Here is a 25,752-nt window from a genome sequence, read left to right as displayed (position 1 = left end):
TGTTTGTATTCCTGTGCTGCCCAGGGCTGTATGAGTTTGGGCTCAGGGTGTCTACTTTCTGGAGTGGATGTGATCTCATCCCTTACCCTCTCCAAGTCACAGCTGTGCAACGTCATCATCCAGGGACATCACATCCGACTGCGAGACATGAAGCTCAAGGTCTTCACCATTGTGGGACGCTATGATGACCTGCAGGTGATGTATACACAACAGTGGCTTCATCTTAGTTCAGGGGCATTTCTTGCTTATCAAGGTTGTGCGTGTTTTTTTTTCCCAGCCGGGTGTCTGACACATGCGGAAATCTATCACCGTGCTTAAGAGAATCCAAACCAAACTGAGATTTCCATGCATCCCATCTACACACAGAAATCCCAGAGATAGATTTTTGGAATGGAATGTGCACTCCTTCCCTGGTTGGTAGGAGCCAAGGCTTGGGGACCCCAGAGTGTGCGTTGAGGTAATTGCTGGAGTCTAATCAGATAAAACTGCAAAGCTTACTATTGGGTATTGCTGTCTGGCCAAGCTTTCCCGTTGCTTGTCCAGCTAGGACCATCCTACAGGTTAGGGCTTTGCCTTGCAGGGTTAACAGGATGACTCCCTGCCCCCAGTGACTGGTCAGCCCTTCCAAGTCCTGCCGATGAGCCAGGGTGGGCTGTGCTGCCATCAGCAGTGAGTGCCCTGGAATACTGCGGACCCACCTGACTCAGGAACCGGACTAGAAACTGTCACAGAGGGTGGGGGCTCGATTCCCACATTCCATTGCAAGGCATGTCACCTTGGAGCCAGTTCAGCTGTGGAACCCGCTGTGCATATCAACTCTAAGGATAACACAATACAGTTTCACCCACACAGTATCAGATGCATTTCAGGTTACATGCTGGTTCCACTCTGTCCTAATAATATGCCTCAGCACATAGCATTTAAGATTATGAAAGGATTCAGTAAGTTCGTAGGCTATTTCCACTTGTGGGCGAGTCCAACACTACAGTGTCAGGAAAGAGTTAATATACAATGTTAACTGCAGAAATGTAGCCAATGAACAAATTCCACAGAAGTGAAAAAGGGAAAATACTGCAGATGCTGGAAATCGATATACCAATAAAGACAAAATGTCTGTGTGTCTATCTAACCGATTGACGTAGAGACACCAACAGGAGTCCTCACAACAGGAGTCCTCCCAAAAGGATATGCGTGCAAGTATGTGGACAAGGGATGCTAACAAATTCAATAGCACATTTTCTTAATCTTAAGGGCTAAAGATACCTAAGAAGCAAAGATCAAGCCTTTCAAGGACAAATTAAAATGCCAGACGAAAGAAAGAATAAAATGAAACTGTTTGCAAGTATAGCTGCAATGGGGACAGCTAGTCTGAAATAAAAACAAAAGTGGCTGGGAAGACTTAAAAAGTTAGGCAGCATCTATGGAGAGAGGAAAGTGGGTTACTGTTTCAGGTCAGTGACCTTTCGTCACAACTCTAGTCTGAAGCTAGTCTAGACAGAACTCTAGTCTACACTTTTCATCTGAAGTCCAGAGTGTAACAGCTGCCAGATTAAACAACAGGCTGTGAACAGTGAGCATTGTAATCTCTATACTTGTCCAAACTGAAGAGAAACTATTTTCTCTGATGGGGGAAATCCAGAACAAGGGGGGCATAATCTTAACAATAGAGCTAGGCCATTTAGGAGTGAATTCTGGAGACGGTTTTTCACCCAAAGGGCAGCGGAAATCTGGATTTCTCTCCCAAAAGGCTGTGTATGCTGGATCCATTCACATCTTCAAGACTGAGGTCTTGTTAGGTCAGGGTATCAAAGGATATGGGGCAAGAGCACATAATTGGAGTTGGGGTACACATCAGCCATGATCTTATGGAATGGCAGAACAGGCTCGAGGGGCTGAATCGCCTCCTCCTGTTTAATAATAATAATAATCCTTGCATTTGATATAGCGCTTTTCACGTCTTCTAGACGTCCCAAAGCGCTTGTTTGTTTGTTTCTGCATGGTTGTGATGTAATTGAGTGACAGTGCTCAGCAGTGTGTGTGTGACACTATTTGAGGAATTAATTTGCAGTTCTGACGCTGAATTTTGAGGAAATTAATAGGCTTATTTATCAATATTATGCTCCATCGGGATCTGTGGAATTTCTCCATCGAGATCACTGAGTTTCATCCAAATGAATGACACTGAATATTTTTTTGGAAACTAGATCGAGCCGTTTTCAGCTCATCAATTCCCTTAATGGTCTCCAGCCATTATCTAGTGTCTCTCTGCAATTCGTCACTTCAGGCAAAGATCACACTGATGTGCTAAACTGCACCCATCATTATCCATTAAGTTGTTCCTCTTCAGAAAGTCATATAAACCGAGTTTCTCTATAAAAATAACAATAATAATAATAATAATAATAAATCCTTCCATTCGGTAAGTGTCTTTGGGTGAATCCTTCACAGGATTTACATGAAATGGAGTGACTGTGTATTTGTGAGTAAACTTGGCAGCCAATTTGTGCACAGTGATGCCCCACAAACAGCCATGGAGTGAGTGACCAAATTTTATTTGGGGGATTGTTGGCCAGGACACCAGGAGTATCACCCTTCTCTTTTCCAACAGCGCCTCAGATCCACCTGAACAGGCAGAAGGGACTTCAGTTTGACATCAAATCTGAAGGAAGGCACCTCCAACAATGCATCACTGGAGTGTCAGCTTAGACTGAGCTAAGCTGATACTACGACAACAACAAGAAAATTACATCTATAGAGCGCCTTTCATGTTGGGAGGACGTCCCAAGGCGCTGACACTAGACTGAGTTCAAGTCCCAATGTGGAGCTTGAACCCACAACCTTCTGACTCAGACGCGAGAGTCCAGCACTGAGCCAGGCTGACAAAATGGTTGGAGTATATTCACTCCAGAGGTTGTGGGGGAAGGTGGTATCTAGATCCGAGGAGGAAGTGCAGTGAAAAACAAGTCATATTTCTTATGGCATGACTGTACCTCTCCAGAGACTTGTATAAGTCATGTTTCTTTAGTCTGGAATATGGTATGATACAGTTTCTAGACACTTCTACAAGACGTGTTTTTCTAGCTGGTTAGTGGTCTGATCCTACTCTCTGCGGAGGCTTTACAAGTTGCAGAGCTTGATGCACACTGTAACCATGTGCCTGTTTGGCTATGGGTAGAAGGTTGCAGATTCAAGCCTTATGTTAGCACTTAACCTCATACTGTAGGGCTGACACTGCAGTGCAGTACTGGGGCACAGCTGGATTATTATCTTCAAATAAGGTGTCCTACTTACTGCTAGGTAAACAGGCTTGTGTGTGGAGTAAGGAAACTAGCCTAAGGTTTCACCCCATCGGGAATCAAACCTGGGTCCTCTTGCTTGAGAGGCGAGCGTGCTAATCACTAAGATACGGGCTCCACTTAGTTAGGGCTCTTCAGCCTTGAAAATAGCCATCTGAAAGAGGATATTTATAAGATGCTTAATAGTACAGAGGAAGCCATTAGATACAACCAATATCCGAGTAAGAGGAAACAAGTTCAGGGTTGTACAAAGCAGGTTTAGAACAGACCAGGAATTATTTCCTTACATAGAGGATCATCAGATGGAACCAGTGACCAGGAAGTTCCTTATTAGGTCCTGGATTCTGAACTCATTTTTTAAAAAAAACAGCTTGACATTATAATCCTAATAATTATCCTTGTATTTGATACAGCGCCTTATCAGGTCTTCTAGACGTCTCAAAGTATTTCATACAATATACTGTAAAGTGAATTGACTATATTTTGTGGGCAAAACGCACCAGCCAATTGCGCACAGCAGCGTCCCACAAACAGTAGTGGATTGAGGTAATGTAGAAGACTGAGATCAATTGTTTATTATTATTGTTGTAATTGGGCCAGACTTCTCTTGCAATCTTACGACCGAGTTGCAATTCTCTTTGGGTCCAAATTCTCTGAACTCTCAGGCCTAGATCTAGGAAATGCACAGTCACTCCACTTTACAGTGTATCCTGTGAAATGCTTTGACACGTCTCAATGACGCAATAGGACACTGTATCAAATGCAAGGATTATTATTATTTTTAATTAGGTGAGCCATCTCCTTTCCAAATGTTCCTAAATGTATGAATTATGTATGTCTCTTACAGGTGCCTTCCAGCTGTGACACCTCCACCTTCCTAAACCAACAGTGGTCAGAGTTCTTTGAAAGGACAGGGATCAAGTAAGACCTCAGCACTCTGTGCACTTGATGACAGAGGGTCATATCAATGTTTTGAAGCCATTTCCAACGCGTTATAGATTCCCCGCTTCAAACCCATGTCAGTTTCCTAAGGCGAACATCGTGCCTTAACTTCAGCTAGATCAATCCTCCCCCTGGGAATCTATGAGAGTCCTAGAGTGACTTGACCAATAATAATAGGAATAATCATAATAATAATCCTTGCATTTGATATAGTGCTTTTCACGTCTTCTCGACGTCTCAAAGCGCTTCACAGAATAGACTGTATTTGTGGGCGAACGCGGCAGCCAATTGCGCACAACAGTGTCCCACAAACAGTCTTGGATTGAAAATGACCAATTTATTATTGCTTTGTTTTTGGAGGGATTATTACTAGGCGTGTGGAGTAAGGAAACTTGCCCAAGGTTTCGCCCTGCGGGGAATTGAACCCAGGTGTCTCGTTTGCAAGGCGAGCGCTCTAACCACTGAGCTACAGTACTCCACGACTCCCATAGTTATTTCCCCAGCACAACAACTACCCTGGCTGTACAGCCAAGGCTAGCTTACTTCCCATGTGGAAGTCACAGGTAGATGTGAGTCTCACTGCTCCAATTCACTGGCACAGAATATACCGGCACAGCTGTGAATCAAATAGTTGCTCTCAGTTTCAATAAAGAGGAATGGTGTACCCAATCTTTTCTCCCGCCAATGAGCTAGAAATTCATGTAGGGCCAAATAGAAAAGGAGGGGAGATTCTAGTAGGACGATGTAATAAAGAGCAAAAGAAAAGGTTTAGTTTCAGGTTTCTGATGCAATGGAAGAGTGAAAAAGCCCACGATAGTGAGATTCCCAACTCCACCAGGAGGCAGAGGTCAGGGAGTTCCTCAGAGCCAGGCTCCACTGGCTCCTAATTACAAACAGATCGATTTCACGATCCTCTCATTCATCTTCAAATCCCTTTGTGCCTTGGCATCTCCCTACCCCCCACTCCACCACCCTCTACCTCCGCTTGGCCGGCTCTGGTCTCCTGTTTGTCCCTCGTCCCCTCCGCTCCACCATCAGTGGCCGTGCCTTCAGCCCTTGTGCACCAAAACTCTGTCACTCTCTCCCTCTATCCCTACGCCTTGACCCCTCCCTTTCTCCCTCCCTACCTTCAAATCCCCCTAAAGACCTTCCTTTGTGATGGTGCTTATGGTCACCTCGCCCCTCCCTCTCCCCCTGGCTCGGGGTCAGACTCAGCCACTGTCATGCACTCCAGGACACTGCCCCACGTGAAAGGTGCTGTGTTAACCCAAGTTGTTGTTGTTGAAGCTTCAACGGGACAAACGGCTGAATGGTTGCCTCTGTCTCTCTGTGGCATTGACGGCTGTGGACAGCTGAGCACCGGCTTTGGAGTCTGAGGGATAGTTTTGCAGGAAGACCTGCGGGGATGAAGGGAGGAGAATAAAACAAAAATCCTCTCTCTCACAGGGTAAGCGATATCTGGGGCCCGGGGGCACTTGAGGGGGACCGATGTTTGCTGAATGCCCAGCTCTTCCCGGTCTTCCACACCTCGGAGCCCATCGGAATAGAGGACGTGCTGTGGTTCTTCAGAGGGGAGAGGAAGGAGAAGCCGGGCTGCCTTCTCAGGAAGTGGTCCTACTCCTGGCGCATGTCACTGCAGCAGGTCCTAAGCTGCCTGGACCAGGAGACCGAGCTGGCCTGGCGACGGAGGCTCTTCTTCAACCGGGCTCAGCACACAGTGAGACACACGCTCCTCGAGCACAGGGACAGCAGCCTCTTACCCTTGATCAGGGCAGCAGTGTGCGAAGGCCATGAGCAGCAGATACTCGGTGTGCTGGACACAGGTCAGCTGGTCTGTCGTGGGTTACACACTTCCATGCTTGATAATAATAATCCCTGCGTTTGATACAGTGCCTTATCACGTCTTTGATTCGTCTCAAAGCGCCTCACAAAAAATATACTGTAAAGCGCTCGCTCAGATCACTGGGTGGGAGTTGGCACTAGATTTGGCCTCAGCTGGGGAATTAAGCAAATACTGATCGCTATGCAGCCCCCTGCTGCATGGTGTGTGTGTGTGGTGGGGGGATGAGTGCGGATGGTAGTGTGTGGGTGGATGTGTGTGTGGAGGAGGCTGTGAATGTGTAGGAAGTCATTGCTTCTCTTTTTGCAGTGGCGTCCACAGCTGAGGACCTGGGTGTAGCTGCCCGCACATTGGCCAGTATTGCTGATGTTCTGGGCTGCCTGGCCAAAGGACAGGGTGGGCTGCGGAGCGGGCCTGCTGCCAACCAGGCCTGGACAACTGCCTTCCAGCTCCTGGAGAGCGGTAGGGTGGCCCCCGGCGTGGCCAAGCTCACAGAAGAGAGGGCCAATTGGCTCCACAGGCAAGTAGCCGTTCCTGTCAAAGGTTGTCCCTGAAATGGGAACATTTCTGTTAGAATTTGCAGGCGAAAGAAGACCAAGGTCATCTGGTTCGCCTTACATCGTCCTGGCAGTCGCTTGAAATATCGCTTGACTCCCGAGATATTATTTTCCAGCAGAAATCTACCTCATTTGTTCTCGAAACAAACAACATGTTCTGCTGCCACCGTCTGTCTCCCTAGTGAGGTTGTTCCATATGTTTACTACTCGCTCAGTAGACTAGTGTTTCCGCAGATTTATTCTGAATTTACCCCCATCAATCGCAGGCCGTGTCCTCTGGTTCTACTGTTCAGCACAGCTTCTCATGATCTACATGATCTATTCCCTTCAGAATCTTTAAAAAAATCTTTAAACATTCTCCAGCTGGTTTTCAGGAATAGTGTGCTGGTGTCCATGGGAGTCTATCTCCCTAATCTCTCTGACCTGCTGACTCCCCAAGCCACCACCCACTGCCTGCACTCATCTGGCTCCAGCCTCCTGCATATCCCTTGTATTCTTTGTTCCACCATCGGCGGCCGTGCTTTCAGCCACTACGCCCCCGAAACTCTGGAACTCTTTCCCTCAATCCCTCCGCCTTTCCCCTTGCTTCCCCTTTTTCAGATCGCGCTTTAAGACCTTCTTTTTCGACCGTGGCTATGTCCACCTCCGCCCGGCTCAGCGTCAAGCTCCGCTACTGCTAAGCGCTCCGAGACGCAACCCTGCATGAAGGGCACTATATAAATGCAAGTTGTTGCTGTTGGAGAGTTAGCGTAGTGGCCTACAAGTACACAGTTACTACACCTAATGTAGCACTGTGAAGCACTTAGAGATCTTGTGACAATGTGAGAAGCCGCCATATCAAACACGAGGATTATTATTCTTCCCTTTTAAGTTTCCTAATCGACTCCGCATCCACATCCCTCTGCAGCAGCCTGTTCCACATTCTCACAACCCTCTGTGTGGAGAAATGTTTTCTTCTCATTTTCGGTCTCCCCAAAACATCCGTTTTGTGGTACGGTAATAACACTCTAAATTTAGTTGCTATTACTCCTTCAACTTTGAGTTCATTTTAAAAGGAATGAATTTATAATGTGTTCAAAGTAAGGCCATTTTAGTCATCGGCTGCTGCCTTCAGCTCAAACAAACACTAGTGAGAATGTTCACATGAACATAAGAATTTGCTGGCGAAAGAAGCCTGAGGTCCATCTAGTTCGCCTTCCACTATCTTGGCAGTCGCTTGACATGTCGTGCCCCAAACTATACACTGTATTAGCCCCAGATATTATTTTCGAGCAGAAATTGATCTAATTTGTTCTTGAAACAAACGACACTTTCTGTTTCCACCGTCTGTCTCCCTCGGGAGCCTGTTCCATACGTTTACTACTTGTTCTAAACAGTCTATCTCTCCTCGTTCCTCTGGCTCTGGTATAAAAGACTCTTCCCAGTTAACTCCGGCTGTTGACTTTGTGTGGCAGGCCAGACCTGCTGGTGCGAGCAGCTCGACATTATGAGGGAGCTGAGCAGATCCTGATCAGACAGGCCGTCATGTCAGCTCGGCAGTTCATAATCACAGGGCAACGAGAGCTTCCCCCCATCAATCAGTGGGTACTGGCGGAGTGTCCTGCTCGCATCGACCTCTCAGGTAATAATAATAATAATCCTTGCTTTTAATACAGCACTTTTTCATTGATGAAACGTCTCATAGAAATAGGAGGAGGCCATTCAGCCCCTCGAGCCTGTTCCGCCATTCTGTAAGATCATGGCTGATCTGTAGCTTAAGTCCAATGACCAGCCCTTGCCCCGTATCCCTTGATTCCCCGACCTAACAAATATCTATCCACCTCAGTCTTGAAAAATTAATTTGATCCCGCATCCACAGCCTTCTGGGGGAGAGAGTTGCAGATTTTCACTGGCCTTTGGGTGAAAAGCTGCCTCCTCATTTCACTCCTAAATGGCCTGGCTCTAATTTTAAGATGATGCCCAAAACGCTTCACAGGAAATATTGTGAAGTGGATTGACTTGTGTCTTTGTGGGCGAAATATGGCAGCCAATTACACACAGCAACATCCCACAAACAGCCATGGAGGGGTAACCAATTTGCATTTAGCGGATTGTTGGCCAGGACACGGATGTTTTAGAAAGAACACAAATGTTGTAAACATGGATGTTGTAGACAGAAGTGTCAGACTGATTCAGTCAGTAGCACTCTCGGCCTCTTAAGTCAGAATGTTGTGGATTCAAGCCCCACATCGGGATTGGAACTCATACAATCTGGGCTGACACTCCCAATATAATGCTGGGCCGAGCGCTGCATTGTTAGAGGTATTGCCTACTTTAACTGAGGTCCCGCTGCCTGTTCAGACAGCAGAAAAGAGAAGCCAGTCTCTCCAGAGATCCAGGGCAATAAATTCCTGATAAAAATCAGTCACTTGCTTTCTGGCTATTTGTGAGATGTTGTTTTGCACAAATTAACTGCCATGTTCCCTACAAATGGTGCAATCTTAAAGAGGGTGAAGGAACAGAGAGACCTGGGAGTTCACATCAGCAAATCTTTGAAGGTGGCAGCACAGGCAGATAAAGCTGTTAGAAAAGCATATGGGATACGAGGCTTTATAAATAGGGCCATAGAATACAAAATTCGGGAAGTTACGATGAACATTTATATAGAACACTGGTGAGGCCTCAGCGAGAGACTGTGCTCAGTTATGGGCCCCACACTTTAGGAAGGGTGTCAAGGCATTGGAGAGGGTGCGAAGGAGATTGACCAGGATGGTACCAGGAATGAGGGACTTCAGTGATCAGGAGAGGTAGAGAAGCGAGGATTATTCTCACTGGAGCAGAGAAGGTTAAGAGGAGACTTAATAGAAGTTTTCAAAATTATAAGCGGATTCGAGAGGATGAACAAGGAGAAACTATTCCCACTGGCGGTGGGTCGGTAACCCGAGGGCACCGATTTAAAATAGCTGTTAAAAGAAACAGAGGGCGGTGAGGAGAAATGTTTTCACACAGAGAGTTGTTGGGATCTGGAATGCATTGCCTGAAAGGCCGGTGGGAACCGATTTGATAACAGCTTTTAAGAGAGAAGTAGATAATTATTTGGGGACGACAAGTTTGCAGAGCTATGGGGAGAGCGCGGGCAAGTGGGGTTGATCAGGGCTATGGGGAGAGCGCAGGGGAGTGGGGTTGATCAGGGTTATGGGGAGAGCGCGGGGGAGTGAGGTTGATCAGGGCTATGGAGAGAGAGCGGGGGAGTGGGGTTGATCAGGGTTATGGGGAGAGAGTGGGGGAGTGGGGTTGATCGGGGCTATGGGGAGGGAGCGGGGGAGTGGGGTTGATCGGGGCTATGGGGATAGAGCGGGGGAGTGGGGTTGATCAGGGCTATGGGGATAGAGCGTGTGAGTGGGGTTGATCGGGGCTATGGGGAGAGAGTGGGGGAGTGGGGTTGATCAGGGCTATGGGGAGAGAGAGGGGGAGTGGGGTTGATCAGGGCTATGGAGAGAGAGCGGGGGAGTGGGGTTGATCAGGGCTATGGGGAGAGCGCGGGGGAGTGGGGTTGATCAGGGCTATGGGGAGAGAGCGGGGGAGTGGGGTTGATCAGGGCTATGGGGAGAGCGGGGGAGTGGGGTTGATCAGGGCTATGGGGAGAGAGTGGGGGAGTGGGGTTGATCGGGGCTATGGGGAGAGCGCGGGGGAGTGGGGTTGATCAGGGCTATGGGGAGGGAGCGGGGGAGTGAGGTTGATCGGGGCTATGGGGAGAGAGTGGGGGAGTGGGGTTGATCAGGGCTATGGGGATAGAGCGTGGGAGTGGGGTTGATCAGGGCTATGGGGAGAGAGTGGGGGAGTGGGGTTGATCAGGGCTATGGGGAGAGAGTGGGGGAGTGGGGTTGATCAGGGCTATGGGGAGGGAGTGGGGTCGATCGGGGCTATGGGGAGAGAGTGGGGGAGTGGGGTTGATCAGGGCTATGGGGAGAGTGGGGGAGTGGGGTTGATCAGGGCTATGGGGAGAGTGGGGGAGTGGGGTTGATCAGGGCTATGGGGAGAGTGGGGGAGTGGGGTCGATCAGGGCTATGGGGAGAGAGTGGGGTTGAATTGGAAGCTCTTTTCATGATGGGCTGAATGGCCTCCTTCTGTACTGTATAATTCTATGATTCTATGAAATTCATAGTCAGTCCACATTACAGACGTTTTGATAATTAGAAACATAGAAACAGGAGTAGGCCATTCAGCCCCTTGAGCCTGTTCCACCATTCTCTAAGATCATGGCTCTGTAAGACCACTATGCTACAGGACCCCACAAATCCTTTTTTGATTAATAAATGGGTTCCTCAGCATGTTCAATGCTTTAGAAACTCTACAATTACACATCTGCCAATAAGAAATCTGTTTAAAAAATACCACAGATTAGATTCCACCGCTTTAACCTCATTTGCCTGCTCTCTCCCATCAACCTTTTATATCTTTATTCCTCGAGGGGCTATTAATTTTAAATGATGTTATTGACTTGGCTTCAGTGATCACTGTGACAATGCATTACACATGCTGTTCTCATTGAAAGCCCGCGTTCACAATTGGTGATAAATTAAGTGGCTGCCTCCGGCAGATTGCTGCATTGCTGACTGGCCTGTACAGGCTGTTCACAAAGTCTTGTTACCCCCTCCCCCATGTTTTTTCTACACACAGTGAAAGGTGGAAGAATGATGATAACTGCATTTAGACGTCCAGTGGATCGGTGTGTGTGGGAGTGTGTCTGTGTGTGTGTGTGTGTGTGAGTGTGTCTGTGTGTGTGTGTGTGTGTGAGTGTGTGTGTGTGTGTGAGTGTGTGTGTGAGTGTGTCTGTTTGTGTGTGAGCACCATCATTTTCATGGCAAACAATGATCCATCGCCATGTTCAGTGCCACATCTTCTGTCACATGGATAATAATAATAATAATAATAATAATAATAATAATAATAAGCCTTGCATTTGATACAGGACCTTATCACGTCTTCAAGACGTCTCAAAGCGTTTCACAGGATATAATGTAAAGTGTAGTGACTGTTTATTTTGTGGACGAAACGCATGATGGAATGAGCAGGAAGTTACTGGTGTCCGACATTGTTACACTCCATTCATCTGCAACAGAGAATAAAAATTAATTGTAAGAAAAAACACAAGATGGAGGCGGGCGAAACAGGACTTTACCTGTACACCAAGCCTGTCTAAGCTCCCGTTCAGTTCAGCGCTAAGACGGACAGATTTAAGATAATTGTCAAAAGAACCAGAGGGGAGATGAGGAGAATGTTTTTACACAGAGTTGTTAGGGTCTGGAATGCACGGCCTGAAAGGGTCAGTGGGAACAGATTCAATAACAACTTTCAAAAGGGAATTGGATAGAGACTTGGAAAGGAAAAACTTTCAAAAGTATGGGGAAAGAGCAGGGGAGTGGGACACATTTATAACATCAAGGCTTGACTACACAAACTTACTGCTTGCCGGCCTACCCAACTCCTCCCTCCACAGGCTGCAGATCATCCAGAACTCTGCAGCCCGTGTCCTCTCCCCCATCCTCACCTGACTCCACTGGCTTCCCTTCACACAGAGGATACAGTTCAAGATCCTGGTCCTCACCTTCAAAGCCCGCCATGGTCTTGCTCCCCCGGACCTCTGTGACCTCCTAACCTCCTACCAACCTGCCTGCTCCCCCCGCTCAGCGGGCACCGGCCTGCTTCACGTCCCCTGCCTCGCTCGCTCCACTATCGTCGGGCGGGCCTTCCGCCACTCTGCCCCCACCCTCTGGAACTCCATCCCGCAGTCCCTCTGCCTCGCCCCCTCCCTTACCACCTTCAAGACCCGCTTCAAGATCATCCTCTTCGATCGTGCCTTCGATCACCCTCCTTCCCCCTCTGCCTTCCATCCTCCCAGATCCCGACCCCCAGCTCAGGTCCAAAACACTGATTGTCCAGCTCCTCGGGTCATCCTCCCAACCTGAAAGCCGCTATACACATGTCATTTTGTTGTGTTGGGTTGCTCTTCCAAAGAGTCGGCACAGGCACGATGGGCCGAATGGCCTCCTCCTTTGCTGTAATATTCTAGGATTCTATTCTATGACAGAGTTTGATGCTTTTCTCTCAGGTGGTTGGAGTGACACTCCCCCAATCACATATGAACACGGTGGAGCTGTGGTGGACATCGCTGTTCTGGTGGACAAGCGCAAACCTATTGGGGCCAAAGTGCGGCGTATCGCGGAGCCAAAGCTGCACTTGGTCCTCAACAGTGGAGGGATACAGGGGGAGATAGCTGTGGAGATCGTGTGTCACAGCTTGGAGGACCTGCAGGATTACTGCCAGCCACACGCTCCAGGTACAGGATCTCTCTCTCTTTCTCAGCATAATAATAATAATAATACAGCGCCTTGTCACATTCTTGAGACGTCTGAAAGCACTTCACAGAATATACTGTAAAGTGAATTGATTGTATAATTTGTGGGCGAAACGCGGCAGCTAATTGCGCACAGCAGCGTCCCACAAACAGCCAAGGAATGAGTGACCAAATTTTATTTGGGGAATTGGTTGGCCAGGACACGGGGAGAGAGAAACTTTCTTCTCTTTTCGAATAGCTCCCTGGAATCTTTGTCAGTGGGAGAATGAATTGTTGAAGATGATTTTTCATTAGGAAGCGAAACAAAGTCAAGTAAAGCAGTTGATTGGAATGTCCGTGACTGAGGTTACCAGGAGCCCCTCCACACACTGTCAGGTTTGGATGATTATTTCTTGAGTAAGTTATCGTAGAACATTGCAGTTAGAGGCTGTGCTGTTTGTTGGCAGGAGCTTTGGTGAAGGCAGCTTTCATCTGCACAGAGATCATCAGCTACCCCTCCCACACCTCTCTGCAGGACCAGCTGATGAATGCATTCGGGGGCGGCTTTGAACTTCATTCCTGGTCTTGTTTGCCTCATGGCTCTGGCCTGGGTGAGTTTTTTTACATAGATTCATAGAATGTTACGGCACAGAAGGAGGCCATTCGGCCCATCGAGTCTGTGCGGCTCTTTGACAGAGCGTCACTCTCACTAACCCCAATCACCAGCTTTCTCCCCATAACCCCACAAACCTGTCTTCCCCCAATACCTATCCAGTTCTCTCTTAAAAGCTGTTATCGAATCGGATCATTCCAAATCCGAACAACTCACTGAGTGAAAACATTTCTTCTAACCTCCCCTCTGCTTGTTATAATAATAATAATCCTTGCATTTGATATAGCGCTTTTCACGTCGGGAGGACGTCCCAAAGCGCTTCACAGAACACACTGTAAAGTGAATTGACTGTATATTTGTGGACGAACGCGGCAGCCAATTGCGCACAGCAATGTCCCACAAACAGTCGTAGATTGAAAATGACCAATTTATTATTGTTTTTGTTTTTTGGAGGGATTATTATTAGGCTCTGTGTGGAGTAAGGAAACTTGCCCAAGGTTTCGCCTTCTGCCTGGAATTGAACTCGGATCTCTCACTTGCAAAGCGAGTGCTCTAACCACTGAGCTACAGGACTCCACTTGTTTTGGTAGATATCTTAAGACTGTGACCACGAGTCACAGACACACCTACAGCGGAAACAGCTTTTCCCTATCTCGCCTGTCGAAACCTTTCATGATCTTGAAGACCTCTATCAGGTCCCCGCGTAACCTTCTCTGCTCTAATGAGAAAAGTCCTAACTTCTCCACTGTCCTCATAGCTAAGGTTCCCCATTCCTGGTATCATTCTCATGAATCTCCTCTGCGCCCTTTCCAGTGCCTTAATATCCTTCCTGAGGAACGGTGCCCAGAACTGGACGCAATACTCCAGCTGAGGCCTAACCAGTGTTTTGTATAGATTAACCATAACCTCCCTACTCTTATACTCTATGCCCCTACTAATAAAGCTCAGTACACCAGGGGCAGATAGCCGTGGAGATTGTGTGTCACAGCTTGGAGGAGCTGCAGGATTACTGCCAGCCACATGCTCCAGTTAACAGTTACTGTAACCTGTACCCGAAAGGAGAGGAGACACCAATCCTGTTTGAACGCCTTGTTTCTCATCATAATGGAGTTTATAAGACGTGAGCCTCACTCTCTCTCCTGCAATCTCTCCGCCTACACCCCTCCCTCCCCACCGGCAAATCCTGCTGAAAGATCTTCCTTTGTTTGATTGTGTTACGGTCATCTCCCCCCTCACTCTCTCCATGTCTCGTTGTCAAACTCTGCCACTGTCAGGCGCTCTGGAATGCTACCCCGTGTGAAGGGCACTATATAAATGCAAGATGTTTTTATTGGACTCATTGACAGTGATGCAGGAACTCCACTCCAACTTGTGTCTGGCTTTCAGTGTAACATGTTTTGCACCGTTTGGGAAGGATGGAAGGAATTTGTTTCTATAGCCTCTTATCGTGTTGAAACGTTTCCAAGCGCTTCACAATAATTACCATTTTCTAAGCAAACCCGGTAGCCACTTGTGCTAGCAAAGTCCTGGGGGATTATTTGCCAGGACATTGGGAGAGAGAAACTCCCTTCCCTTTTCCAGTGGTGTCTATGGGATCATTGCACTATCAATCAAGATTATAATCCAGATCTTGACATAAGGTGTGATCCCACAACGTTCATTATAACCTGCTCAGAACTTAATTCTCAAACACTACATAATAATAATAATAATAATAATCCTTGCATTTGATATAGTGCCTTATCTGCCCTATGGCAGAATATACTGTGAAGTAAATTGACTGTGTATTGTATAACAAAGGCAGAATACAGAATAAGGTGTTGGGGGTGAGGCTGGGGTTGTTGGGGGTAGTGAGGTGTTTGGGGGTGAGGCTGGAGGTGTTTTGGAGGGTGAGGATGCTGGGGGTTGAGCGCTGATCTGATTGTTTCTCTCGCGGTGGCAGGGACAAGCAGTATCCTGGCGGGGGCGGTGATGGCAGCTTTGCTCACGGCGGCCGGCAGATCCTATGACACCGACTCACTCATCCATGCCGTGCTCCACTTGGAGCAAATGTTGACAACAGGTAATTTCAGTCATTCCAGAATATCCCGTTAACATTCCTGTCCCATCTCATGTTTGCGGCCAAAACCCTGGTCCCTGCTTTGATCACCTCAGGGCTCGATTCCCTCAACGTTCTCTTTACGTGGGTTCATACTGTAATAATGTTTACTGTATAAACTAATGCATCCCAAACTCTGCCGCTCGTGGCCTCTCCTGTATCATGTTACCCGCTCACTGTCACCAAGCTCCACAGATTCCCAGTTCTTTTTTACATCAACTTCAAGATCCTTGTCCGGATCTTCAACCCCCTTCCTGATCTTAATAATATTAATAATAATCCCTTAAAAAAATTAATAATGCGTTAACTCAATCCATCATTGTGTGTCGTAGATTGAGTGAATGTTTGTCCTGGTTATCCACTGGCACTGTTCCCACCCCTCTTAAATCAGCCGTCATCACCCCCATCCTCAAAAAAACCATCAATATTCTCCAAGGCCTTGGAACGCCTCATCTCCAACCTCCCATTCCTCTCCAAGGCCTTGGAACGAATCATCGCGTCCTATCTTCGCTCTTTCCTCTCCCAAATGTTCCTTCTCTGAACCCCTCCAATCAGCATGCCCACAGCATGGAAATGGCCCTTGTCAAAGTCACTACGACATTCTGTCCATCTGCGACCAGGGCTCTCTCTGCCTCCTTGTTCTCCTTGACCTCTTTTCTGCCTTCGAAACTGTCGACCATTCTGTCCTCCTCCATCGCCTCTCCTCTCAGCTCAATCTTCATGGACCTGTCCTTGCTGGTTTGAATCCTACCTCTCCCACTGTCTCCACTTTGTCTCCATTCATGGCTTCTCCTCCAGACCCCGCACCATCATGGCGTCCCTCAGGGCTCTGTCCTTGGTGACCTACTTTTCAACATTTACATGTTCCCTCTTGGTGACATCATCTGTAGACATGGGGTCAACTTCCACATGTATGTGGATAACACCCAACTCTATCTCTCTGCCTCCACCCTCGACTCCAGGACCCATTGCTGTCCTCACAGACACCCTATCGGACATCAAGTCCTGGATGAAAGCAAACTTCCTCCAGTTGAATGTCAACAAGACCGAGGCTCTGCTGCTTGGCTCCTGTTAGCGCCTCCACACCTCGGGTACTGACATCATCATCCTTCATGGATGCACTCTAAACCTCACGGAGCCAATACAGAAACTCAGCGTCCTGTTTGACCCTCAACTGTCCTTCATTCCCTCACATCCATTCAATGACCCGATCTGCCTTTCCTCACCTCCACAACATCACCCGGCTCCACCACTGTCTCTCACCGCAGGCTGCCGAGACACTCATCCATGCGTTCATCACATCCAGGCAAGACTACATAAACTCCCTGCTTGTCGGCCTCCCCAACACCTCCCTCTACAGACTGTAGATCATCCAGAACTCGAGTTCTCTCCCGCATCAGGCCCTGTGACCCTATCATCCCCATCCTCGCCCGACTCCACTGGCTTCCCATCACACAGATACAGTTCAACATCCTGGTCCTCACCTCCCTTACCAACCTGTCCGTTCCCTCCACTCAGCGGGCTCCAGCCTGCTTCACATCCCCCGCCTTGCCCACCCCACCATTTGCGGTTGGGCCTTCAGCCACTCTGCCCCCACCCTCTGGAACTCCATACCGCAGTCCCTCCGCCTCGACCCCTCTTTTGCCTCCTTCAAGACCCATCTCAAGACCCTCCTCTTCGACCATGCCTTTGGCCACCCTCCTATCCTTATCCTCCCTGCCCTCCACCCCTCCACCCCTACTGATCCCAACCACCAGCTTGGGTGTGGGTCCCTGTCTGTCCAGTGCCTTGGGACGTCCTCCTGATGTGAAAGGCGCTGTACATATGTAGTTTGTTGTAGTTTGTGGTTTCCTTCTGTTGAGAAGGAGCACTATGTTCTGGCACAGACGCTGCATCACAGCCGATCCCAAACACCTGGTGAAACTCACTGTCATATAGTTGGGTGCCTTATTACCTCACCTGTATTGGCTGGGTGCCTCGGGACAAAGCAGCAGGACCTGGGACTGTTTGAGGATGATATTGGAGGAGTTATGGTACGGTTACCTATCTGTGGTAGTGAGGAGTGAGCTTGTCCTGCGACATTCCTCTGAGAAAATGAATGATCAGGGTCTCACAGGGCTCGGTAACATCTGTTTGCCTTCCAGGCGGAGGCTGGCAGGACCAGGTTGGAGGCTTAGTCCCTGGTATCAAGATCGGACGCTCCAAACCCCACCTGCCCCTGCGGGTGGAGGTTGAGCCCATCGCGGTGACGGATGATCTTGTGAAGAGGCTGAATGACCGCTTGTTGCTGATTTACACAGGGAAGACACGGCTGGCACGCAACCTGCTCCAGGTTAGATACTCATTCCCCAGGACAAGGTGTCGGCTCCCAAACCACGAGGATGGCTGGTGGAGTCCTGCCGTTTAGTGGTTAGAGCTTTGCGAGCGAGAGAGGACCTGGGTTCAATTCCCGGGCAGGGCGAAATGTTGTTTCCTTACTCCACACGCTTCTGTTTATTTAGCAGTAAGTAGGAACCGGGTTGTTAGTTGATTGACAGATCGCTTTTCCAGAAGTAATAATCCCAAAACAATAAATACATTTGAAAAATAATAATTTGGTCACTCAATCCATGTCTGTGTGTGGGACACTGCTGCGCAATTATTATTATTATTTTTTTGAAGGATTATTACCCCCAGAAAAGCGAACCACCAATTGACTAACAACCGGGTTCCGATTTACTGCTGGTAAACAGCAGCAACAACGTGTATAACGCCTTTCACGGTAGGAGGATGTCTCAAGGCGCTGGACAGTCAGGGATTTGGACCCCAGCTGGTGGTTGGGGTCAGGAGGGGTGGAGGGCAGGGAGGGTATGGATAGGAGGGTGGCCGAAGGCACAGTCGAAGAGGAAGGTCTTAAGACGGGTCTTGAAAGTGGCAAAGGAGGGGCGAGGCAGAATGGACTGTGGGATGGCATGTGGAGTAAGGAAACTTGCCAAAGGTTTTGTCCTGCCTGGGAATTGAACCCAGGTCCTCTCGCTTACGAAGTGAGTGCTCTAAACACTGAGCTACAGGACTCCACAAGCTACAAAATGCACCAAAGGTGGGACTTGTCTAACTTGCTTGGACTTTCCTAGTGTCTGAATGTATTGAGTTGGGTTTGAATTGCAGGATGTCCTGAGAAACTGGTACGCCAGGAGACCCTTCATCATCCACAACACTGAGGCTTTGGTCAGCAATGCAGAGCAATGTGCCCGGGCGCTCAGTAACGGTAAGCGAGTGTTTGGTACATTCTTCTTCTAAAATACCATGTACAGACTGCATTTCCAGTGATTTTGCATAATTAACAAAGGTCGTCACTACTGAGGTCAATGCAACTATACACCTTGGTGTCATTATACACATCTCTGTCTAACTACATAGTAACAGTGAGCTCTGGGGAAAACTTTTCACACAAACACATACACCACAGCTCGTATGGTGTAAATGCACAGTGTGGTGCTGGGCTGTGTTTTATGGGAAGCTCCCAGCTTTATGCTTCATCTCTGCTGAGTTAGCATGTGTAGCTGAGGCAGCAGTGAAGACACGTCAGTAGGTCCCAAAGCCCTTGGGCTACAGAGAGGAAACCACAAAGGCTCCATCTCGATCTATCACATACACACACACACACCTGGAAACGCTGAGACACACCAGGGCTCACTACCCAGCTTCACACATTGAAAACGTAGTGAGATCCTGAAGGGCAGGTGGCTGTAATGGAAGCATAGTGTAAACCCAGCAGGAGGTAGGGAGCAGCTTCAGGAGGGAAAGGATTAGTGCTGAGGGAAACCAAAGGTGAGCAGGTTTCCACAAAGCCTCGTCAGCTCATGTTTGATTAGTGATGAGTCGAGATATCACATCACTGAACAGGAAACCCAGACTGTTGCTGGTGGGTACCTCTTCTGTAGCTGAACTTGTGGGCTGCCGAGTCCGTCTTTGTGGCTAACGCTGTACTCAGATGAGTAAATCAGGTTGTTTTTCTTTGTTAGCCTTAACAAGGTGCCCAGGCCCAGTGCAGCACACCATCACACTGAAAAGAGTAGGCAAGAAGATGAGCTAAATCAGAAAGTAGAGTATAGTGACGTGAAGCTTGTGGTGTATCCACTACGAGTCTAGGAGGAAGGGGAGTCACAAGGAGGTAAGGAGTCTACCCACACGTTTGAGCACATCTGCTGGGCATCTTCTACATGTAACAGACAGCACTTTCCTCAACTTGTGATTGATTTTGAAACCACTCGCAACAACTCACCTTTCACGTAAAATTAACATGTTGAAGCGCTTGACAAAGTAAGATTAATTAGAAATGAAGAGACGATTACTATGAGCAAACACAATCCCTAATTCAGCCAAGCAATATCCCACAGAGGGGAGGAGTATCCAATTCATTTCACTTTGAGGTTAATTTGGATGAGGAGGGAAAATAAGGTTTAGTATTATCTTATCGAAGGCAAATGATGTACAACGTTCAGTGAGATGATAATAATAATAATAATCCTTGCATTTGATGCAGCGCCTTATCACCTTATTGAGACGTCTCAAAGCGCTTCACAGAATATATGGTAAAGTGGAGTGACTATGTATTTTGTGGCGAAACATATGACAATAAGCACACTGGTTAATGAGTCCTGTAGCTCAGTGGTTAGAGCACTTGCCTCACAAGCGACAGATCTGCGTTCAATTCTCGGCGGGGAGAAATGTTGGGCAAGTTTCCTTACTCTACACACGCGCTTCTGTTTACCCAGCTGTAAGCAGAAACCTGGTTGTTAGTCGATTGGTGGATCGCTTTCTGGGATAATAATGCCTTCAAATAATGATAATAATAATTTGGTCCGCAACTGTTTGTGGGGACACTGTTGTGCGCAATTGGCTGCCGCGTTTCGCCCACAAAATACACAGTCACTATACTTACAGTGTATTCTGTGAAGCGCTTTGAAACGTCTCAAAGTCGTGAAAAGGCTTTATATCAAATGCAAGGATTATCATAATGATGTACAACTCTTACAGGTGACCTGGCCCAGATTGGACAGTGCCTGAACACCTACTGGCACCAGAAGAAATGCATGGCCCCTGGGTGTGAGCCCTCGGCTGTGCGGCGGATGATGGCAGCACTACAGCCACACGTCCATGGGCAGAGTCTAGCTGGAGCTGGGGGCGGAGGTTTCCTGTACATCCTGACCAGGAAACCCCAGCAGAAGGCCGCCATAGAGAGCATTCTAGCGCAGAGTGAGGTATGCAGAAAGCTCAGCTGAAAGTCACTCGCTCCCAACGTCACTGACTCTTTATTTACAATATCTCAAACCGTAGGCAAGTTTCCTCACTGCACACACACACCTCTGTTTACCCAGCAGTAGGTAGGAACCCGGTTGTTAGTCGGGTGGCGGATCACTCTTTCTGGGGGTAATAATCCCTTCAAAGAAAATGTAATAGTAATTTGGTCACTCAATCCACGACTGTTTGTGGGACGCTGCTGTGGGCAATTTGCTGCCATGTTTGACCCACAAAATTTCCAGTCAATTAATTTTACAGTATATTTTGTGAAGCGCTTTGAGACGTCTCGACCTAATAAGGCGCCATGTCAAATGCAAGAATTATATTAAATACTGGTTGAATCTCCTGATGCACTGCAGTAACAAACCACTTTACAGCCAGCTCAGATTATTGTCAGAGACGCTAGTTATGCATTTAAAGGATTGGAGGAATGATGATCCTTTGTGCCAAGATCCAAACCAAATTACATGGGTATGGGGAGGGCAGAAATGGTCGGAGGATGGCTGAAGGCACGGTCGAAGAGGAGGGTCTTGAGTCGTGCTTCAAGGAAGCAAGGGAGGGAGCAAGGCGGAGGGAATGTAGGATGGAGTTCCAGAGGGTCTGGGTAGAGAGGCTGAAGACCCAACCGCCGATGCTGGGGCAAGTCAGCGGGGGACATGGAGCAGGCCGGAGCCTGCTGAGCGGTGGAAGTGGACAGATTGATAGAGGTTCAGCAGGTGTTAGACGTAGGAGGGGGCAAGGCCGTGGAGGGCCTTGAAGGTGAGGACGAGGATTTTGAACGTGTTCCTCTGAGGCGAGCCAGTGGAGTCGGGCGAGGATGGGGGTGATAGGGTCACGGAACCTGGTGCGGGAGAGGACACGAGTTGCAGAGTTCTGGATGATCTGCAGCTTGTGTGGAGGGAAGAGTTGGGGAGGCCGACAAACAGAGTTGGTGTAGTCGAGGCTAGATGTAATGAAGGGTTTTTTTGTATGAGGGTTTCGGTGGCCTGAGGCGTGAGGCTGTGGTGGAGTCAGATGGTGTTGCAGAGGTGGGGGATGGTAGAGCGGCTCATGGCACAGATGTGGGGGAGAAAGAACAGTTGAGGGTCTAACAAGACGCCTAGGTTCCTGACTTGCTCGGTGAGGTGTGCACAATGATGGCTTTAGGACCTTGAAATGAGAGCGTCCACTATTAAGAAGCGAGAAATAAGGGAAATCAAGAGGAAGATTTTCACACAAATGTAACTGCTGATGGGGCGGTTCTTCTGTTAGTCTTCATTACAGAGAATCACATCTCCTCAACAGAATAATGGAACCTCGAGTATGACAAAGAAAACATTTTATCAGGAGATTGTTAATGAACAGGTGCTGTAATGAACTTTCGCTTCAGCTAATAAGTGGTGGAGAAGTAGAGAAAGAGGTTACTGAATTAATAGAAACATAGAAACAGGAGTCGGCCATTCAGTCCCTCGAGCCTGTTCTGCCATTCTATAAGATCATCTGTACCTCAACTCTGATTACCAGCCCTTGCCACATATCCCTTGATACCCTGACCTAACAAATATCTCTCCACCTCAGTCTTGAAGATGTGAATGGATCCCGCATCCACAGCCTTTTGGGGGAGAGAGTTCCAGATTTCCACTACCCTTTGGGTGAAAAACTGCCCCTGATTTCACTCTTGAATGGCCAGGCTTTAATTTTATCATTATGCCCCCCTTGTTCTGGACTCCCCACCCCCACTGAGGAAATAATTTCTCTGTAGCTACTCTTATCAAATCCCTTTATTATTTGAAACACCTCAATCAGATCTCAATGTCAATGTGACCTGTTGCTGTGTTACAGGGTTTGGGGAACTTCAGTGCCCATGAGGTGGAGGTGGATCAGACTGGAATCACAGTGCGTCTGCCTGGAGCGGAGCAATAATCCATCTACAAGGCCCTTCATTGGCTACTTTCACTATCACTGCAATCAGCTGCTGCTTTCTAACCAAACAACACTTGGATTGATAAATGATGGTTCGAAATTTTGGGAAAACACGGCTGGAATCTGGGACACGTCTATGAGTGATCGAGATCTTCAATGAAGCAAATGTAACTTGATAATTTTATCAGTAATTATTTAAAAGTATATGATTGAGAAATCAGGTGTCCCTCCAGGGAGAGAGCGCACATTCCATTCCAACAATCTATCTCTGGGATTTCCATGTGTAATTGGGATGCCTGGAATTCTCCTTGGTTTGGAGACTCTTAAGCAACGGTGATGGGTTTCCGCGTGTGTCAGACTGACCAAAAAAAAAGGAAATCAGACAATCCTGATCATTCCAATACGTACGAGGACCATTAAAGTTATCACGTTACCCATTTTCAGTTGGTAAATAGACTTTCTCCTAAATTTGATCCACAAAAATCCTGAATTGAGATTCTTTCCGGTGATACCCGCACATGGGGTTTGCAGGAATGTGCACACCTGCAGTGTGCATCCAGGTGAGCTCCAGAGCTAAGTGCTCCTGGTTTCCTCATGTGCATTCCTGTGATTGGATTTTGTGCTGGACCACTAAGTTGAACCTTGGTAACACTTAAAATTTTGTACAGTCTGAGTTAGAGATAGGAAAGGTCACAGAAAGTGATAGAGAATTAAAGACTCAGGGTGAAGTAGCAGAGAGAGAGGCTGGCACAGTGAGTGTAGCTCCTAATGGAATATTTGTTTAGTTAACACTGAAGCCAGTTTATTGAGTGATGTCCAATTATCTGCATTATTGGTTCCCCCCCCCCCCCCACATTGTTTGACACCAAAAATAAACCCTGAAAACATCCCCAAATACCCAGGTATTCACTTTGTGGATGAAAAAACACTTTAAAGGTTTTTAGATTTACTCTACCTAGTTCTGTACGTTTGTCGGGATTCAAATTAAAACAAGATTTTCTATCTATTGTGGAGGGTTTTAACGTTAGACCCTAACCTAAGGTTACCGGACTTAAATACACAGCCATGAACCAGAGTCTGAGTGGCAGCTACTTCTGAAAGTTACAATTTGGTGCCAATCAGACAGGACAGAACTATGTGCAATATTAGTTTAGTGGAAAGGACATGTAAGGTAGGGAATGGGATTGAGTGGCCGACAAATGATCAAATGGCCTGGTTCTCACCTCTGAGTCAGAAGGTTGTGAGTTCAAGCCCCACATCAGGAATCGCACGGTCTAACCTCATGCTCCAATGCAGCACTGGGTGGGGGGGGAGTGTTGCATTGTCGGAGGTGCCGTCCTTCAGATGAGACAAATTGAGGTCCTGTTTGCCTGTTCAGGTGGACGTTAAAGATCCCGCGGCGCTATTCGAAAAGTGAAGGAAGTCTCTCTCCCCCCCCCCCCCCCAGTGTCCTAACCAACAATCCCCCAAATAAAATTGGTCACTCGTTCCAAGACGGTTTGGGGGACGCTGCTGTGCACATATTGGCTGCCGTGTTTCTCTCACAAAATACAGTCACTCCACTTTACGGTATATCATGTGAAGCGCTTTGAGACGTCTAAATACTTGATAAGGCGCCATATCAAATGCAGGGAATGTTAGTATTAAATCACAAGCGTGTATTGATCTGAAGCCTCAGCTCCAGACACCAGATACACGGATACAGTGCTGCAAAGCTCTCGGGTCTACTCAGGATAGGGACCTGTGTGGGACAGAAGAACATTGTTCTTACTCGGTTGCAGCAACAATAACTAATTACTTTTGTATAGCAGCTTTCACGCCCGGAGGACGTCCCAAGGCAATATTCACACAGAAAGATCAACAATCGGCGTCTGATTATTTCCAAGTTTAATCCAAAAAATGTTGGAGTTAATAACCACGATATAATCAAACCAATATTCAGTTTACATTTCTCTGTGTCATCACAGTCTGCAGACAAATAACAATTAAATACCAGGGGACAGATTTAAGATAATTGGCAAAAGAACTAGAGGGGAGATGAGGAGAATGTTTTTACACAGAGAGTTGTTAGGGTCTGGAATGCACGGCCTGAAAAAGTGATGGAAACAGATTCAAAAACAACTTTCAAAAGGGAATTGGATAGGGAGTTGGAAAGGAAAAACTTGCAAAGATATGGGGAAAGAGAGGGGGAGTGGGGCTGATTGGGCGGCTCTTCCAAAGACCTCCTTCTGTGCTGTAATATTCTATGAACTTTCATTGCTGACACACGACACAGATACTGCTCATGCTATCACACATCTAGAACCTTCCCACTGCCTTTATGATTTTATTTCAAGTATCTGTGTATATTTTATTAATCTTAAATTGATCTTGTATATAATTGTGGGCTATTATCTGCTGCCTTGTCTCAGAATTCAACCTCTCCATTATTGGACGTTTTATTGTTTGCAAAATGAAAATGAAAACTTGAAAGAAACAGTTCAAATAAATGAACTGATTGTAATAATTCCAAACAAATAACTTTTGTTAATGTTTGCGCATGAACGATCTCAGATTCTGCAGTTAACGTGACTCCATCACTAAACCTCCCACGGGAGGGGACTCGTATAGGGAAAGAGAAGTGACTGTTAACACTGGTTGTTGCTCAGTTGACTCCAGTTGCTGCTTCTCTGCAGTACTGAGCTCATCTTCATTCAAAGTGCAATCAAGGTGATTGTTGGTTACCTGTATATGTTAAACTCTCCCCTCGCCAGAGACACATTGTAAATTGTCAATCATTTTGGAGGCACTGTTTGGTCTGCAGTTTGAGGATCACGTAGTTTTATGATCCAATGCTTTAACTTTGCAGTGAAGCTGTTTTTGCTAAATGTTGGTTTGTAAGAGAGAAATCCTTTCCCAACCATCC

At 47.4% G+C, this 25,752-nt stretch overlaps 1 protein-coding gene and 1 non-coding gene across 3 annotated transcripts in view; one reads left to right on the top strand and one right to left on the bottom strand.

Annotated features, from left to right (window-relative positions):
- The window catches only part of fcsk (fucose kinase), a 99,504-nt gene extending 76,389 nt beyond the window's left edge, over window positions 1-23,115 (top strand). The window contains exons 13-24 of one of the 2 annotated variants that reach the window (XR_488790.2): window positions 25-195; window positions 4,144-4,217; window positions 5,685-6,061; window positions 6,388-6,598; window positions 8,090-8,256; window positions 12,727-12,954; window positions 13,419-13,562; window positions 15,507-15,626; window positions 17,807-17,994; window positions 18,810-18,909; window positions 19,667-19,815; window positions 20,682-20,739. Coding sequence is in view for 1 of the 2 variants with exons in the window: in XM_007905831.2 (XP_007904022.1) it covers window positions 25-195; window positions 4,144-4,217; window positions 5,685-6,061; window positions 6,388-6,598; window positions 8,090-8,256; window positions 12,727-12,954; window positions 13,419-13,562; window positions 15,507-15,626; window positions 17,807-17,994; window positions 18,810-18,909; window positions 20,682-20,905; window positions 22,767-22,847 (2,085 nt within the window). In the remaining variant the exon portion in view is untranslated. Of the gene's footprint in view, window positions 1-24; window positions 196-4,143; window positions 4,218-5,684; window positions 6,062-6,387; window positions 6,599-8,089; window positions 8,257-12,726; window positions 12,955-13,418; window positions 13,563-15,506; window positions 15,627-17,806; window positions 17,995-18,809; window positions 18,910-19,666; window positions 19,816-20,681; window positions 20,906-22,766 lie in introns of those variants that run through there. The other variant, XM_007905831.2, reaches the window with a different exon arrangement.
- trnat-cgu lies at window positions 18,643-18,716 on the bottom strand. The gene has a single exon. It is a non-coding gene; the product is annotated as a tRNA-Thr (tRNA).
- Window positions 23,116-25,752: the final 2,637 nt, after the last annotated feature.

The sequence above is a fragment of the Callorhinchus milii genome, unplaced genomic scaffold (genome assembly GCF_018977255.1).
Source record: "Callorhinchus milii isolate IMCB2004 unplaced genomic scaffold, IMCB_Cmil_1.0 Scaffold14, whole genome shotgun sequence".
Classification (NCBI taxonomy): Eukaryota; Metazoa; Chordata; class Chondrichthyes; order Chimaeriformes; family Callorhinchidae; genus Callorhinchus; species Callorhinchus milii.
The sequence above is the reverse complement of the archived record's forward strand: the minus strand, read 5'-3'. Positions and strand labels throughout refer to the sequence as shown.